This window comes from Anas acuta, chromosome W, assembly GCF_963932015.1.
Source record: "Anas acuta chromosome W, bAnaAcu1.1, whole genome shotgun sequence".
NCBI lineage: Eukaryota > Metazoa > Chordata > Aves > Anseriformes > Anatidae > Anas > Anas acuta.
In genome coordinates, this window is record NC_089016.1 from 11,803,664 (window position 1) to 11,822,569 (window position 18,906).

At 50.3% G+C, this 18,906-nt stretch overlaps 1 protein-coding gene and 1 long non-coding RNA gene across 2 annotated transcripts in view; both read right to left on the reverse strand.

Annotated features, from left to right (window-relative positions):
* Positions 1 to 18,906, reverse strand: part of LOC137846970 (uncharacterized) — a 475,040-nt gene that overhangs the window by 172,814 nt on the left and 283,320 nt on the right. The gene's annotated exons all lie outside the window — the stretch shown is intronic.
* Positions 9,815 to 11,980, reverse strand: LOC137847321 (olfactory receptor 14J1-like; the record flags this gene model as incomplete). Its single annotated transcript, XM_068665608.1, has 2 exons — positions 11,072 to 11,980; positions 9,815 to 9,823 (listed from the first exon to the last, which is right to left on the reverse strand). Coding segments are annotated over exons 1-2 (918 nt in total), but the record flags the coding sequence as incomplete, so codon positions are not given.

Genomic DNA, 18,906 nt, shown 5'->3' on the forward strand with positions numbered 1-18,906 from the left:
TGCACAGTTGTGGTAGCGATTGGCACTTGCTGTTCTTCGACCCTCAGCAACCCCACAACAGAGGGGTCCTCTGAGAGACCAAGCAAGGTAGATAATTGTTTAATGCCCTCTGTCTCTAAGGCAGCTATACCAAAAGCCCACCGGAACCCTTTTGGGTCCTTGCAATATCCTCTTCTAAGATAGTCTATGCCAAGGATACATGGAGCATCCGGGCCAGTCACAATGCGGTGCTTTTCCCACTCATTCCCAGTCAGACTCACTTCAGCCTCCAATACAGTCAACTGCTGAGATCCCCCTGTCACTCCACAAATATAGATGGGCTCTGGTCCTTTATAGCTCGATGGCATTATAGTACATTGCGCACCGGTGTCTACTAAAGCCTTATACTTCTGTGCTTCTGACGTGCCAGGCCATCGAATCCACACAGTCCAATAAACTCGATTGTCCCTTTCCTCCCCCTGGCTGGAGGCAGGGCCCCCCTAATCCTGGTCAGAATCTTCTTAGTTTCTGTGTTTGAAGGACTGTCTGCTGGAAGTTGGAGCAGCAAACTTTTCAGAGAATCCCTTTTTCCTGATTGTTTTCTTTTGCAACTCACATACCCGTGCCTCTAGGGTCGCAGTAGATTTTCCATCCCATTTTCTCATGTCCTCTCCATGGTCTCGTAAGTAAAACCACAGGGTGGCACGGGGTGAGTACCCACCATATCGTCTTCCTTGTGTGGGTGAACGCCTACCCCTGACAGCTGAGACACTGCTTTGTACAGGTACAGAGGAGAATAATCTCTCTTCAAGTTGGTGAACCTTTTCAGAAAGTTTCTCCACAGCTGAGACGCAGGCCTGTAAGGAAGAGGAGAGACTTTCTTCGTACTGCCGGAGTTGTTTAGCCACTTCATCCACTGTGGGTTCCTCATCCTCTTTCCAGGCCATTATTGCCAATGAGCTGGCATATGATGATGGTGCACTCCGTACAAACTTCCGCCACATGGGTTGTGTACACCTGACTTCATCTGGATCTTTGGATGTTTGTCTGAGGTCTGGATCCTCATAAATCACTTCCCGTACGGCTAATTCCCTCAGGTACTGGATTCCCTTCTCCATAGTGGTCCACTTGCCTGGTAGACATAAAAGTTCTTCCTTGAAGGGATACCTTTCCCTCACAGCTGAGAGGAGACGCCTCCAGAGGCTGGTGGATTGTGCTCCATCTGCAATTGCTTTGTCAATGCCTGCATCTCTAGCAAGGGATCCCAGCCGCTTGGCTTCCCTGCCGTCTAATTCCACACAATTGGCTCCAGAGTCCCAGCACCGGAGCAGCCAGGTGACAAGCTGCTCACCTATACAGCGACCAAAATCTTTTCGCACATCTCGTAGCTCGCGCTCGTTTAGGCTTCGGGTAGTTACTGTTGATTTTTCGACATCCTCATCTTCCTCCTCCTGAATCCTTGATGGCCCAGCGTCGTCGTCATCTTCGTCATCTTATACTTAGATTTGGCAGAAGCCTTACCTGGATTGGCAGAAGACTCTCTGCGTTCTAAACGACCTGAATCTCTATACCATTTTTTCACCTTCTCTACAGGGGCAGCTTGCACTGCTACTGCTCGTTTCTCTGACTTTGTTATAGGGTCTGCCACAGAGGTTGGAATACCCTCTGCAGGGTCAGCTTGCACTGCTACAGCTCGTTTCTCTGACCCCGTTACAGGGGTTGGAATACCCTCTGCAGGGTCAACTTGCACGGCTACAGCTCGTTTCTCTGACCCCGTTACGGGGGTTGGAATACCCTCTGCAGGGTCAACTTGCACTGCTACAGATTGTTTCTCTGACACGGCCACAGGAGCTGGAGCGGCTGCAGAAGCTGGAGCGGTTGCAGGAGCTGGAGCTGGAGCGGCTGCAGGAGCTGGGATTGGAGTAGCGGCAGGAGCTGGGACTGGAGTAGCGGCAGGAGCTGGGACTGGAGCGGCTGCAGGAGCTGGAGCTGGAGCAGTTGCAGGAGCTGGGACTGGAGTAGCGGCAGGAGCTGGAGCTGGAGCGGCTTCAGGAGCTGGAAATGGAGCGACTGCAGGAGCTGGGACTGGAGCGGCTGCAGGAGCTGGGACTGGAGCGGCTGCAGGAACCGGATCTGGAGTGGCTGCAGGAGCTGGAACTGGAGCAGCTGCAGGAGCTGGAAATGGAGCGGCTGCAGAGTCCACCGTAGGGGTCACAGTGGCCGTTGGATCTGTCACAGGGCTTGGAGTGGCCGCAGGGTCTGTCACTAAGTTGATAGCAGTATCAATGGCAGCTCGATAGGCATGAGCCAGGCCCCAGCACGTTACAATGATTTGTGTTACTTTGGAACTGCCAGAATCATGACACCTTTTTTTCAAGCATTCTGCCAGTTTTTGAGGATTTTGCCATTGTTCAGGGGTGAATTTCCAAAACACTGGGGGTGCCAATTGCTCTAGATGCCTGCCCATATCCACCCATACTCCCTGCCACCCACAACTATACTGCCTCCGGGCAGATCTCCGGATGAGCTTCCTAAGTAGTTGTTTAACTTTAAGCAGAACCTGAAGTGCATTCAGGAGGCAGAACAACAAGACTATGGTGGTCTGAGTATCCCAAGAATATTCAATATCTTGGAGAGCTATTGTGACAAGCTCAGAGGATAAGAGGGTGGTGAAGGAGGAAGGCAGAGTGATCCAGGAGGATACAGGGGTGGTGAAGGAGAAAGGGAGAGTAATCAAGTAAGAAAAAATATCCTCCCCTTTCCCCTCCACAGATTGACTCTCTAATGGAGAAAAACAATAGGTATAATTGATAATAGTTCCCAAGATACTGTTTCCAAAGTACAGAGTCCATGATGTTACTGAGTATAAATACCAAGTTAGAGTCATGACCAGATATCTTATCGTCTCATAAGCCATTGCTATAACACTCAGTACCATAATGATCTGAAACCAAGGCCCGGAGAGGATAAACAACACTACAGAGAGCAAATACGGAAAATAATGTACTATAATACTCAATTTGGAAAACAGGTGCAGCAGAGTTACGCACCAGATCTGCGTAAAGGGGAGGATCACCTCTCTCAACCTGCTGTCCACACTCCTCTTGATTCAGGCTAGGATCCCATTGGATGGGACTGAGATGCTCCAATCCCTTAATCACCTTCCTTTGGCCCTTCTAGTTTAGACCTGCACATCCCCATAACATTCAGCACAATGCTCCAGACAAACTGACAGCATGCATGAGAAGGAAGCACAGAAGAGGTAGAACCTGACAACCTTCCATCCCCTACCCTTCTGTGACTTTGTGCTGCAATTCCATTCAACTGGTTACTCCTGTATTATCCAAACTTCCCTGCGAGTCCTGATGCTGCTGTCTTGTCAGAGATAGCACTGTCACAGGAAGGTTGAACTGTCTGACTGCAGACATGAATGGCTGACAGAATGGAGCAACAGTGTGGGCGAACCTTGAGAAAATACAGGATTTTGCCTACAGAAACCTCTTGGCATTTACAAGGAGAAGAGTTTAGTCCTGCACCGGAGAAAGAGTAACCCCACACATCACGGCAGGCTGGGACCCTGCTGAGAGAGCAGTGTTCAGTAGGAGGAGGGCCTGGGCACCACGAGGGATGCTATACGAGCAGGGGTGCCTGCTCACCAGGAACCAGGCCAGCTTCCTACAGAGTTGCCTTACAAGGAGCATGGTCACCAAGAAGATCTGAGTTATCAGACTCAGCTGAGATCTATGAGACCACCAACAGAAGGGACTGCAGCAAGCAGGGAAAGAGCTGCAGCTATGAGAGTCCTTAGGAAAGGCTGCTGTGGAAAGGATTAAGGGCTGTGACAAGACTGAGAGTCCCATCAGGACCCAGGTCTTTGTGCCCATGGCTAGGTTGTTGTCTCTGCCACTGAGGCCTGTGAGGAGACAGCTTATTATTAAAGCATCAGGGCCTCATTGCCTCCTCGCCCCCACCCATGAAGCAGGCAGGGGTTGTACCATTCTCCTGCACTTGGCAATGCACATCCCCATCTCCTACTGCCCCACAAAGAGCCCTGAGCAACCAGTCAAGGGAAAGGATATCCCTTCCTAAGTGCTTGAGGTCAAGGTCTGGCCCTTGTGCTTGTGACACACATCCAGTTTGTCTACACCTCAGTGTCACCTTCACACAGCCTTTGTCTCCTTGTCCTCACTGCCTCCAGGGTTCTGCTCTAACGAGCTCCAAGGGAGGCTGTGTCAGTGCTGGCCCTCAGGGGGACACTGCAGGAAACTTGCCTCTGACTTGGCCTTGCACTTCTGGAGAGATGTCTTCAATTGTCTCGGAGTGCCTGAGGTTCGTGGGCTCATCAGCCAAGCCCCCAGAGGGGTGATTGCAGTGCCTTGGGCTGGTGCTGTGCTGCTGAGCTGGGCCGGGCTCGTGGGACAGAGAGAGCTTGTGGCAAGAGGGCCCTGGTGCAGAGAGACAGCTGTGCCCAGGAGCAGCTCCTCTGCACAGCGCAGCAGGGCTGGGGGCTCTGACCGCAGCTGGCATGCAGAGAGGAGAGAAGGAGAGAGGGCTTGGAGGCAGTGAGGAGCGCAACAACAGAGGGCAGCGTGTGGCAGGACACATCTGCAGGCTCTTGACACCGTAAGGCTCTGGCAGCAGGGCAATGCAGGTGGGGTTGCCAGAGGGGTCTCCTACATCTGGCACATCCAATGGCTGATAGCATCTGTCAGGGTCGTTGTCTCTATTTCTAGAAAAAGGAGTAGAAAATAGAAAATACAGAAAATTCTGTATAGAATAACATTTATGATTGCATATTTCAAGAGGAAGACCAAGAGAGTGGCTACCTGAAAGGCAAGACTTTTTGTGTAGCCTGTACTTGCAGATTCCTGCGGTGGAGGGGAGGCAGGTTTCATGGTAATGGATTGTCAGTATTGTGGTGGAGACTGAGACTCCAAGAGAATTGCAGTGAGAGATCAGTTTGTCAGCAATGAAGTTTATAAAGTACCTTCACACACCTCAGCCCAGAAACTGCACCAACCTCATTTTGTGTTCCTCTCTGGTTTTATCCTAGCTGATCTTTATGAGCTGCAAGCCCCCTGATGCCCAGTGCTGGGAGACATCCCTGTCGTTGGGAGGTCTCTGCCAGCTTGAAGTGAGCACAGATCATTTGCAATGAGCAGGAGCTGCCTCGTCTGCAGGAAGAGCTGCAGCACAGGAGGGTCTGTTGAGTGTCCGTCTGTCCCTCCCTTGCCTCCCCTGGCAGCAGCACGCTGGCAATCCTCCTGGCTTCTCCAGCTGGCAGTGCTGCTGCTGGTCTTGTTCCCAGGCTGGCTGGGGATGGGGGTTTCACATGCCCATGGGATGAGTCTTCGGTGTGCTTGGGGGAAGGGCAGTAAGGGGACAGGGTGAGAGGTCTGGAGATGGGCACTGTGTGCCTGGATTCCTCTGCTCTCAGCAGTGTTCAGGTTCTTCTCAGATCAATCTCTGAGTACAACTTTCCTGCAAGATTCACAGGGTGGGTGAGACCAGCACTGATGAACAGATTGTCTGTTCTCACTAAAGGAAACTGCACTATAGGGCCAGTCCCTTTTTCTTTGAGGATCCACAATGTATCCTCATATGCTGGAGAAGTGCCCAGGATTTCTGTTTTAGAAAAACTCAGCCGGTGTGGTAGGTTAGTAACAATAAAAAGTCTAACTGTATAAAATATATATATATATATTTATATATCTGCTCTGAAGTTGGGTAGCCTGAGAGCAACAATGGGGCAAAGTTCTTTAATATCAGCAGTGAAGAGAGCCTGAGATTACCCCATGTTCCGCCTTACCTCTGGCTTTTGGATATAACTGACTCTTCCGTTGTCCACAGAGGAGTCCCCTGCTCCGAGGGATACCCTCAGGCATCAGGAAGAACTCATGAAAGTGACTTGCCAAATGTCTTCCTGGAAATGGACAATTTTCTGGAGATTCTAAATGAGAAATGGGACGAGTTTTTCTCTGATAAGTCTGTTGTACATTATTACTGTTCTTTCTCTTCTTTGTTCAGGATCACATCCCCAAAAAAGCAGATGTCCAACAGCAGCTCCATCACTGAGTTCCTCCTGCTGGCATTCGCAGACACGCGCGAACTGCAGCTCCTGCACTTCGCGCTCTTCCTGGGCATCTACCTGGCTGCCCTCCTGGGCAACGGCCTCATCCTCAGCGCCGTAGCCTGCCACCACCACCTCCACACCCCCATGTACTTCTTCCTCCTCAACCTCGCTGTCCTTGATCTGGGATCCATCTCCACCACTGTCCCCAAAGCCATGGCCAATGCCCTCTGGAACACCAGGGCCATCTCCTATCAAGGATGTGCTGCACAGGTCTTTCTCTTTGTATTTTTGATGTCAGCAGAGTTTTCCCTTCTCACTATCATGGCCTACGACCGCTACGTTGCCATCTGCAAGCCCCTGCACTACGGGAGCCTCGTGGGCAGCAGAGCTTGTGCCCAGATGGCAGCAGCTGCCTGGGGCAGTGGCTTTCTCACTGCTGTCCTGCACACGGCCAACACATTTTCCCTGCCCCTCTGCAAAGGCAATGTTGTGGACCAGTTCTTCTGTGAAATCCCCCACATCCTCAAGCTCTCCTGCTCAGATGCCTATCTCAGGGAAGTTGGGCCACTTATCTTTACCGTTTGTTTAGCCTTTGGTTGTTTTGTTTTCATTGTGTTCTCCTACATGCAGATCTTCAGGGCTGTGCTGAGGATGCCCTCTGAGCAGGGCCGGCACAAAGCTTTTTCCACGTGCCTCCCTCACGTGGCTGTTGTCTCCCTGTTTCTCAGCACCATCATTTTTGCCTACTTTAAACCTCCCTCCCTCTTCTCCCCAGCTCTAAATCTGGCGGTGTCATTTTTGTACTCATTGTTGCCTCCAACAGTGAACCCTGTCCTCTACAGCATGAGGAACAAGGTACTTAAGAATGCAGTATGGATTTTTTTTAAATATATGCTTCTTCAGAATCAATAATATGTCTTTAAATTTTAAATTTATTTTGGAAACTCTTAGGAAAATCTTATGTTTTATCTTATGTCTACTTTGTTTTCTCTTATTTTCTGTAGTTTAATTTTTTTTTCTTTTCTTTTATCATCTTTCTCTTAACATCCAAACTGTTATTATTAAATGTCTGTTTTATTATTTTCTCTCGTTATTTCACATTTGATTAAATATTATTCCTAGCCCCCTAGAAGTCTATTATTATTTTTCTGTAGAAGATGGCTTCCTGTGTAGATAAACCTAATAAGAAAGCCATCAGAAATTCATTGGTCTGAGCTGCCATGTCTTCCCATCCCCTCTGGAGCTGGGAGAGCAGCCCCAGCATGCAGGAGGGGCTCAGGGCCAAGAGCCCAGCTGCCACATGCAGGAGCAGCCCCGGTGGCCCTCGGGACTGCCCCTCACTGCCCGCTGAGCTCTGCCTCTCTGCTGCCTTCGGGCTGGGGCTGCTGCTTCCCTGGAGACATGGCCATGGCCAGCAGCAGGACTTGGCCTTGTCACTGCTGCTTTCTTTCTGGTTCCTCATTGTTCTCTTGTGCTCTTATATCTGTGCTAGTCCTGAGGTCTCATATGCCTTGGTGACAGTCCTGTTGTCTTTGCAGTGACATCCCTCTGTCTGCAGGCAGCAGCAGGCACTGTGCAGCCCTGGGTCACAGCTGCCTCCCTGCTAACACCACAGTAACAAGAGGGTCTTTCTCACGGCAAGCCCAGGACCCTGGACACCTCTTCCAAATGTGCTATCAGAAATAGAGCTAAGGGGCTGCTCTCTGCTCTTCTGTTTTCTGGGGTTCATCATGGAGTGAGAGACAGAGGTTGAAAGCCCCAGGGTGGTCCCTGAGGAACCAAGGCCTAGACCAAGATCTCCCTTTGTGGCAGCACATGCCCAAATAGACAACACTGCCCTCTGCAGTTGGGCAAATGGCCAATTCCAGCCTGGAGAGGAATCTGGAGCTGCCAGGAGATGTCAGGAGATCTGCAGGGACAAGGTGCTCAGTGGGTGTGTTGGGTCTGTCTGAGCTGGAGTCACCTTTTCCCTGCAGCAGCCCGCACAGTGCTGTTCTCTGCACTCGTAGCTGGAACAGCACTGATATCACTCCAGTGTTGTGTCTATTGCTGCGTAGTGCTGGCACAGCATGAGGACTCCTTCCAAGCCCCCAAGAGCCAGCAGGCTGGGGGTGGGCAAGTGATGGGGAGGGGACATCGCCAGAGCAGCTGACCTAAACCAACCAAGGGATATTCCATAACGCCTGATGTCACACTCAGCAATAAAAGGGGGGGCTCTCGTGGGAGAGGGGGCTGTTCCTCCTGAACAACCACTATATGTTTTGAGGCCCTGCTTCCCAGGACGTGGCTGAACACCGCTCGCTGATGGGAAGTAGAGAATAATTTTTTTCTCTCTCTGTGCTTCTGCGCAGACTGATTGTTTCTTTTGTATCTGTTTTTCCTTCCCATTCCCTTTCCCTTTAATTAAACCTTTCTCATCTCAAACCTCGAGTTCTCTGTGTTGTATTTTCTCCCCCTTCCTCTTTGAGGAGAGGGGGAGTGAGAGAGCGGTTGTGGTGGAGCTCCGCTGCCCACCTGAGTAAAACCACCACAGGCCACCAGGTTTGTCAGGCACGATCTGCCCTTAGTGAAGCTATGTTGACTGTCACCAACAGCCACCAGTTTGCTGTCACCACCAGTCCAAAAAGCAGGGTAATGTGTTAAGTCAGAGAGAGGCATTTGCAATTAACCTGTGGAAAGAGGGTGACAGAAATCTCATAGAAAAACTGGGGGTAATTACTGGAGTTCTGCACAGAGAAATGTCAGGGGTCGGTGAGGTGCCAACATCTGAACTGGCCTCGTGCACTGCTCATCTACACTGGGCTGTTCAGAGACACGAGTCTCTGCCTTGCACACACACAGGCAGTGCACTGCAGCACTTGCAGGTCCCTCTGGCTCCTGCAGCCACTGGCAGAGGCTGGGAGGCACCTCAGCATTGCAGTGCATCGCCCTCCTCTGAGATGCCCCACAGCATGAGGAACGGGCACAGGGACCCCGGAGGCTCAAGGAAGCACATCACAGAGCTGCGTTCAACTCTTGCACTTTGGCCTGCAGTCCCAGCATAGCCACACAGCAGCACTGGACCAAGCTCCAGGAGCAGCCAGGCCTTACACCGCCAGCAGGGCTCAGCAGGAGAGGGTGGCAGTGGTAGGAGAACAGCTCTGCATGCGCCAAGTCCTGGTGCTCTAGGGCTGGATTACTGGGCCGTGACTCTTTTCCTCTGCACCCTGCACACGGGCACTGCCTCTGCAGCCACAGAAAAGACCTCAGAGGAAGGACATAAGACAAAAAGGCACTTCAATTAATTTAAATACACAAGCAAAATGAAGAATAATATTTCTCTGTGGACAACATTTGATAAAGTACAATTGGAAAAAACACAACAACACAAGACCCACAGGCTTCGCCAATCATGAGTAACATTACGAGTGATTTACCGAAGAAGGCAGGCAATATATTTGTAGTGGGTTTACATGGCAAGTTTTTGGTAGCAGGGGGCCATAGGGGTAGTTTCTGTGAAAAGGATCTAGAAGCCGCCCCATGTTTGGTAAAATCCCCACTGTTTTCCAGAACTGAGCCAATAAGCCATGTTGTTTTGCGCCTCTTTGAGAGCAGATTTAAGACAGGGAAAAAAAACACTGCGCCACACAGCAGCTGGGAGAGTGAAAGGAGTGAGGAACGGCCTTGCAGGCACCAAGGTCAGTGCAGAAGGAGGGGGAGAGGTGTTCCAGACGCTGGAGCAGAAGTCCCCTGCGGCCTGTGGTGAGGACCATGGTGAAGCAGGATGTCCCCCTGCAGCCCATGGAGTACCATGGTGGAGCAGGGTTCCACGCTGCAGCGCGTGGAGGAGACCACGGTGGAGCAGGTGGCCCTGCACCGACGGAGGGTGATGCCTGTGGAAGACCCCTACCAGAACAGATCCCAGGCCAGACCTGTAGCCCGTGGAGAGGAGCCCACGCAGGAGCAGGTGACCTGGCAGGAGCTGCTGCCTGTGGGGGATCCAGGTTGGAGCTGTTTGCTCCTGAGGGATGGACCCTGTGGTACAGACCCATATCTGGAACAGTTCTGGAAGAGTTGCTGCCTGTGGGAAGCCCACGCCGGATCAGTTCATCAAGGACTGCATCCCGTGGGAGGGACCCCACAGCACAGGGGACGAGAGTGACCGAGAAGGAGTGGCAAAGAAGAAGCGCTGTAGACTGACCATAACCCCCATTCCCCCGTTCCCCTGTGCCGCTTGGGGGGAGGAGGTGGAAGAGGGTGGATCGGGGGGAAGGTGCTTTTGGTTTCTTTCCTTTGTTTCTCACTTCTCTAGCTTGTTAGTAATGAGCAATAAATCTTACTATCTCCTTATGCTGAGTCTGTTTTGCCCGTTACAATAATTACTGAGTGATTTTCTCATCCTTATCTCAACCTTTGAGCCCTTTTCACATATTTTCTCCCCATTCCTCTTTGAGGAGGGGGAGTGAGAGAGCAGCTGTGGTGGAGCTCGGCTGCCCACTCGAGTGGAACCATGATACCCTGCTATAGAGATGACAGGACTGTCACCTAGATCCACAAGGTCGAATCCAAATACACTGCTCCTAACTGTGGCAGCTGGGCTCTTGGACCTGAGCCCCTCCTGGATTCTGGGGCTGCTTCCCCAGCTCCAGAGGAGATGGGAAGAGAAGGATACTGAGACCAATGAAATTCCACTGACATCTTTATTGTCTTTCTCTACCAAGGAAGCCTGGTTCTCTATGTACATTAGATGATGTGGTCAAACCTTACACAAGATGTAAAATTCAGAATGCTAAGAATGAGATTATTAAAAACAAAATGAAATGTAGTTCAAATACTAACAAAGAAATATAATTTAAGAAATGTTGTATCATTTTCCCAAATACCCTTTGATTTCTGTTAGGATTACTATTAATGAAAAACTTACGAATACACTAGTAACGATAAAAATGATATGATGTAATATGAATCAAAATATTTGCATATTATTAAGAATAGATCTTCTGAACACATCATGGTTGCTTACATGCAAGGCATGTATGGAAACATTTTCCTCACTGTATCCTTGAGCTCCTGGTTCCTCATGCTGTAGATGAGGGGGTTCACTGCTGGAGGCACCACTGAGTAGAGAAGTGTGACCACCAGGTCCAGGGATGGCGAGGAAATGGAGGGCGGGTTCAGGTTGGCAAACACAGCAGTGCTGACAAACAGAGAAACTACGGCCAGATGAGGGAGACACATAGAAAAAGCTTTGTGCCGGCCCTGCTCAGAGGGCATCCTCAGCACTGCCCTGAAGATCTCCACATAGGACAGCACAATGAAGACAAAACAACCAAATGTTAAAGAAACATTAAACACAAGAGCCCAGACTTCTCTGAGGTAGGCATCTGAGCAGGAGAGCTTGAGGATGTGGGGGATTTCACAGAAGAACTGGTCCACAGCTTTGCCTTGGCAGAGGTGCAGGGAAAATGTGTTGGCCGTGTGCAGGACAGCATTGAGAAAGCCACTGCCCCAGGCAGCTGCTGCCATCTGGGCACAAGCTCTGCTGCCCACGAGGCTCCCGTAGTGCAGGGGCTTGCAGATGGTAACGTAGCGGTCGTAGGCCATGACAGTGAGAAGGGAATACTCTGCTCCAAGCATAAAAACAAAAAAGAAGACCTGTGCAGCACATCCTTGATAGGAGATGGCCCTGGTGTTCCAGAGGGCATTGGCCATGGCTTTGGGCAGAGTGGTGGAGATGCAGCCCAGGTCGAGGAGGGCGAGGTTGAGGAGGAAGAAGTACATGGGGGTGTGGAGGCGGTGGTGGCAGGCTACGGCGCTGAGGATGAGGCCGTTGCCCAGGAGGGCAGCCAGGTAGATGCCCAGGAAGAGCGCGAAGTGCAGGAGCTGCAGCTCACGCGTGTCTGCGGATGGCAGCAGGAGGAACTCACTCACAGAGCTGCTGTTGGGCATTTGCTGACTCTGGACACAGTTGTCTGCTGAAGATGAGCTGGCAGAGAAACTTTATAACAGACTTCTCTCAGGAAATCCATTGCAAGTCTTAAAGCATGCCCTAGCCTGAACCTCTGTCTTTGCAGGAGAACCTTCCTGCAGCTTTCTTGCTTGAGCAAGGTAGAATTTTCTTTTGTTACCTAGTAGTTACCCCTGTAATGGTTAGCATGATGAACATGGTCAGGGATTTCTCTGAGAAGAAAGTTGAGACAACTGGGAGCACAGAAGCTGCAGTAGAAGTGCAGATGGACAGAATATTCACTTTGTCTGCAGGTGCATGAGCAGGATCTCAGCTCTTCCCTCCTAGCCAGGGGTGCAGAGGCCTCACTCCAGCTGCCCAAAGACAGCCATCCAGCAGCACGGACATGGCCTTAACACAGAACTGCCTCCTCCTTGGGGCACCTAGATCACACAGAATCACAGAATCACAGAATTTTCTAGGTTGGAAGAGACCTCCAAGATCATCGAGTCCAACCTCTGACCTAAAACTAACAGTCCCCACTAAACCATATCCCTAAGATAACACAGAGATGCCACGAGAGAGCTGCATCCTGCGGGAGAACAGCCTGCAGCCCAGGAGGACACCCCTCAGACAGCTGGATATTCGCAAGCTGGGGTATCCCAAAATCCAATCTGCATCCCATGCAGTTTCTTTAGGAGTTTGGCCATCCCTGTCTTATATGACCAGGAGTAGCTAGATTATGATACTCCAAGGGGCTTCTGCCAGACTTCCTCACCTCGCAAAGCAGCCCAGCAGGACTCTAAAAGCCTACTGCAATGCCCACTCCCAGAAACAAGACCCAGCAGGAGACCCTTCCAGGACCTGCAGCTACATGGCCCTGCAGCCAGACACTTACCTTGTCAAGGGCTGTGCAGGTTTCTCCTGCAGGCAGCTCTCCGTCCCACTGCCAAGTGCCTCCAAGCCCTCTCTCCTTCTCTCCTCTCTGCATGCCAGCTGCGGTCAGAGCCCCGAGTCCTGCTGCACTGTGCAGAGGAGCTGCTCCTTGTCCACAGATGTCTCTCTGCTTCATGGGACATTTTAAAATGTGGTTTTTTTTTCATGTTCCAGGAGCCCGGCCCAGCTCAGCAACACAGGCCCAGCCCAATGCATTATAATCACCCCTCTGGGGGCTTTGCTGATGAGCCCATGAGGAGTCAATAAGGCTCTGGTGCTTTAATGATTATCTGTCTCCTCAAAAGCTTTAGTGGCTGAGACAACAGCCATAGTTATGGACACAATTATCTCATAAGGAAGCTCTGTAGGAAGCTGGCCTGGTTCCTTGTGAGAAGGCACCACTGCTCGTATGGCACCCCTGTGGTGGAAACCACTCCTGAAGTAGGCATCCCAACCCAGCAGGCTCCTTGTGGTCGGTCAGCCAACCACACACAAGTCACCTCAGCAGCAGCTTCCAAGCCAGGGGCCTGCTGCTGGCCTTGCAGTTTCTTGGCTAGACACAGCCAAGCCTTGTGCCTGCTGCTGTGCAGTCATGGACTCAAGCAGAAGGGACAGGACAACCCATCTGGGGGCCTTCTTTCTGCCTGGGTCCTCCTGGCTCTGGAGGCAGAGGGGATCCAACAGTCAGCATGCCAGCTAGGTGCCCAGACTTCTCAAAAGTCAAGGGTGTCCTACCACCTACAGGCAGAAGTGACCTCACAGTCCCTGCCACAGTCACATTCCTCCTGCTGGGGCAGGAGATCCTGAGGCAGAGCTGACCTCTCTCTTGTCTCACAGGGACTAGATTTTACCTTTCTGGGTTAGAGATTAAGCAAAGTTTTTGTTGGAAGATTTTGTATTAGGTTTGTGGTGTCATGTTTCTGGTTATGGTATGGGCAAGCATTATGGTTAAGGGTTTTGTTTAGGTCTGGCAAGTAGTCTAGGGATAAACAGAGCATTTTAATGGTAGTGTTAAGGGCAGGGATCATGGTGAGCAAGAGAGTAAAGGGAAGGAAAGGGGTTTACGGGTTGAGTTTTTCTTCAGGTGATATTTTGAGTTCTGCTTTACAATAGTGGATTCCTGTCAGGATGTTGGACTAATGTTTAGGTTGAGGGATTATTGTTACTGTTAAAAATAATTTACAGGCCCTACGCGACTGTTTGAAGTCAGTGTTACAGCAGCGTCAACATCACAGGAACCCTCTAACGTCTACAAAGTTAAGCTTCTGAGCTCCTCTTCCCTTCCTCTTCCCTCCCCCAGGTCTCAAATATCTCCTGACCAGGCTACTCCTGACCTCTCCATAGCAGTCATCTAACTGGGATCAGCTTTCTGATGGTTGTCATTATATCAGAGCACCTGTCTCACCTCTGTTGGCTACTCTATTTTGTAGTATTAGAATACTCTATACTCTGTTGCCTATTCTTTTCTGTTTCTCACAAAGCCTCCCATGGGAATTGTTAGGGCAGATAACTGGAAGCCATGATTACAGACAGGCAAAGGCACTGTGCTGAGAAAATCTCACTTTATTTTGTTGAAGCAGAAGGGCCAAGGCCTGACCCCAGCCACTGGGAGGGGAGATTCTGCATCCCCAGCACCCCTGTGTCTCACTCAGGGCTCTTCCTGGGGTTTGTGGGGTAGGGGGAGATGCCCACAATACCATATGTGAAGGGCAATGGTATGACACATTCCAGCATTTGCACAGGGTTGAAAGGAGAATTCATGGTCCCAGTGCCATGAGTATAACACGTTTCCTCCTAAGCCATGGCCAAGGGGACAAAGATGTCAGTGCTGCTGCAGCCTTCCATTCTTGTCAGAGCCCTCTGCCTTCTCCTCTGCACACTTTCTTGTGCTGTCCCACACTTCCCTGAAGGCTGCAGACAACCACTTCTCTTACCCACCTTGCTGTCACTCTGCTGTTCCCATGATTTCACTGATGCCTCTCAACTCTTCCCAGCGGTTCCTTCGAACACAAGGGCATGGGCTGATCCAAACTCCCCCTGGGTGACCTCTGGACCCACAGCACAAGTGCCAATACCTCACCTCCAAGTCAAGAATTTCATCTGACTATCTACTCTAAATGTACCCTCCTTAAGTTTAAAACCACTCCCCTTGTCCTACCATAGAATCAGAAACCATAGAAACACAACGTTGGAAAGGACCTACAGGATCATTTAGTCCAACTATCGCTAATTCTACACACTAAGTTACGAAGTCATATCTCCTAGCACCCTGTCCTGGTGCTTCTTGAACAGTGCGAGGGTTGGTGACTCCAGCACCTCCTTGGGCAGACCCTTCCGGTGCCTGACTATTCTGTGAGAGAAAAAGGTTTTTGTGATATCTAATCTAAACATCCCCAGGCACAACTTGCAGCCTTTTCCTCAAGTCCTATCATTAGTTATCTGAGAGAAGGGGCTGACCCCCGCCTTACATCAACCTCTCTTCAGGAAGCTGTAGAGTGCAATGAGGTCTCCCCTGAGCCTCTTCTCCAGACTAAACACAGTTCCCTCAGCCACTCTTCATAACACCTGTGCTCCAGCTTGTCTCAACAGTTTGGTTGCCTTTCTCTGGACATGTTCCAGGGCCTCAGTGTCCTTCCTGTAATGAGAGGCCCAAAACTGAAGGCAGTACTCGAGATGTGGCCTCACCAGAGCTGAGTACAGCCAGGATTCTAATACAAGCCAGGATGCCCTTGGTCTTCTTGGCCACCTGGGCACATGGCTTGCTCTTGTTCAGCCGAGCATCCATCAACACTCCCAGGTTCTTTTCCTTTTCACAGTCTTCTAGGCACTCTGCCCCAAGTCTATAGCATTGCATAGAGTTATTGTGGCTAAACTGTAGGACCCTGCACTTGGCCTTATTGAGCCTCATCCCATTCACCTCAACCCAGCAATCCAGCCTATCCAGGTCCCTCTGAAAGGCCACGCTACCCTCATGCGGATCGTCACTACCTCCCAACTTGGTGTCATCTGCAGACTTACTGAGGGTACACTCAATCCCGTCATCTAGGTCATCAATAAAGACATGAAACAAGATAGGTCCCAGTACCGACCCCTGGGGGACACCACTTGTAAGAGGATGCCAGCTGGACTAACCAAAAATCTTGGTTTAAATCTCTGAGGAGAGACATTATGGGCTGCAGAAGGACAATGGTAGCAGTGTCACAGATAATCATAGAAACATGGGATCATAGAGTCATAGAGTGGTTTGGGTTGGAAGGGATCTTAAAGATCCTCTTATTCCAACCATCCTCCTACTAGACCAGGTTGCTGAAAACTCATTTCAACCTCTCCTTGAACACTTCCAGGGATGGGACATTCACAGCTTTTCCAGGCTACCTGTTCCAATGCCTCACCATTCTCAGAAGAAAAAGCTTCTTCCATATATCCAATTTAAACCTACCCTCTCTTAGTTTAATATCATTTCTCCTTGTCCCATCACTACACTCCCAGACAAAGACTGTCTCCCCAGCTTTCCTGTAGGTCCTCTCTAAGTACTGGAAGATTGCTCTAAGGTTTCTCTGGTGCTGAGTAGTACCAGTTTTCAGAAATGTGTTGTATAGCACATTACTTACTACATGTGTTCCCATTGTGCTCTTTGTCATTTCTGGGTCTGGTTTAAAGATATTTTGCTATGTTGTGTAGCACTGGCTTATGATTCTATAAAATTATTGGTCATGTGACAAATCCATTCTTTGTACTGAGCAATGCCATTACCTCCATACCTCAGGAACCATCACTCAGAAACTTAAGAATTATACTCTTGACCTTTTTGCTTTAAGGAGCCAATCTAGGGGGAGAAACAGGAGCGACACTTCTCCACTTCTTCACTCTCTCCTTTACCTTCCCCTTCTCCTCCAGGCTAATTACACTACCTCTACAAAGCTGAGAACATCACTGGCATGGTCCTATTGTGATGTCTCCTGAATGTGTTTCAACAGTTGTTTAAGGATAAACAACTCTTGAAGAATGCCCTCCAGAGACCTGCCCCAAGGCCGGAGAGTTAGGAGTGGCAGGGAGCATGGGAGGATCTGGGCAGGCACCTAGAGCAGTGGGCACCTCCAGTGCTTTGGAACTTCCCCCCTGAGCACTTGCAGAATCCTTAAAAACTGCAGAAGTGCTTGAAATGGAGGGGTTATCACCTTGGCAATTCCAAAGGGACACAAATCCCTGGAATGTGCTGGGACTTGGTCTGTGCTCACTGAGCCTCAGTCAGTGAAACTCCAAGCCCTGTGACAGACCCTGCAGCTACTCCAACACCTCTGATATGTCCTGCAGCCACTCCAGCCCCTGTGACAGGCCCCAGGTCTAGTCTGGGGACTAGACCAAACCCCCAGGTCTGCTCTTGCTAGGCCAGAGCACCAACCTCTGCCAGGATCCATTGCCTCTACATGCAGGAGAAAACAATGGGTGTGAAAATCAGGCTCCTGAGAATGGAAGAGAACTACTGCCAACTACTGCCCAGAAAAGAAAGGAGGGAGAAGAATGTTGATCTATGAAACCTTGACATAAACTTCCCCAGGAGAGGGTACTTCCAAGATCCAAAAGGGTACAGGTGGGGTTTCGGGTTAGCTGCCTTCGAGAGAGAGGATGTTAAAGAGCTGTCTACCTTTCCTAGTCCCTGGGAGGACCCTTCCATTTGTGGACTTGATGAAGGTCAAAGAAGAACAGGTGCAGATGTTTACCAGAATGTTCTACCAGTTGGGGACAGGCTGGAGATCAGTCAGTAATGAGCAATTGCACTGTGCATAGCTTGCTTTCTACATAACAATAATAGTACTAAAAATAATTATAATTCTTTCTCTACCATTTCAGTCCTTTCAACTGCCCTGACCTCAACCGATAAGCATGTGGGGGGGTTGGTGTGAGCTAACAGCTGTGTGGTGCTGAGCTGCCTGCCAGGTTAAAGCACATCATGTTTGACAACCACAGTCCAATAGCACAAATCACACTTCTAAAAATCTTGTGTTCAGAGAGGAGCAGTAGATGATCAGTTCAGTCTGCCTCAGTGAACACACCCCAGCAGAGACCCTGCTGCCTTAGGAGCTGTCAGCCCTGAGGCCTTGGGGACACCTCGAGGGAGCCCAAGGGACTCTTTCATCTGAGGCTCCACAAGTTTTCATTTGAAATGCCCAGGATTTATGCCTTAGAAAACAGGGTCGGGTAGGCAGTTAGACAGAAAATACAAAAATAAATTCCCGTAGCCCTGCTCCGCAGTTGGGTGAATTGGGAGCAAGAAAATTGAAAAGCTCTTTATTATCAGCGGATTGAATCTGAGAATACCCCATCTTCCTCTTTACCTCTGGTTGTGGGGCAGGACTGACTCCTCGCTCAGAGCAGGGTCCCTTGCTCCCAGGGACACCCTCAGGCAGCATCAAGAAGAGCATATGAAAGGGACCTGGTAAATGCCCGACTGAAAGGGTTTTCAGGGCAGTTATGTCAGAAATGTTAGAAGTTTATCTGAGGTATATCTTCTTATTAATTAAAGCTTTTTTCATCCTTGGGCAGCAATCCATGGCCAGAAAGAGCAAATGCCCAACAGCAGCTCCATCACTGAGTTCCTTCTGCTGGCATTCGCAGACATGTGCAAGCTGCAGCTCCTGCACTTCGCGCTCTTCCTGGGCATCTACCTGGCTGCCCTCCTGGGCAACGGCCTCATCCTCAGCGCTGTAGCCTGCCACCACCGCCTCCACACCCCCATGTACTTCTTCCTCCTCAACCTCGCCCTCCTCGACCTGGGCTGCATCTCCACCACTCTGCCCAAAGCCATGGCCAATGCCCTCTGGGACACCAGGGCCATCTCCTATCAAGGATGTGTTGCACAGGTCTTTCTCTTTGTCTTGTTGATGTCATTGGAGTATTTCCTTCTCACCATCATGGCCTACGACCGCTACGTTGCCATCTGCAAGCCCCTGCACTACGGGAGCCTCGTGGGCAGCAGAGCTTGTGCCCAGAT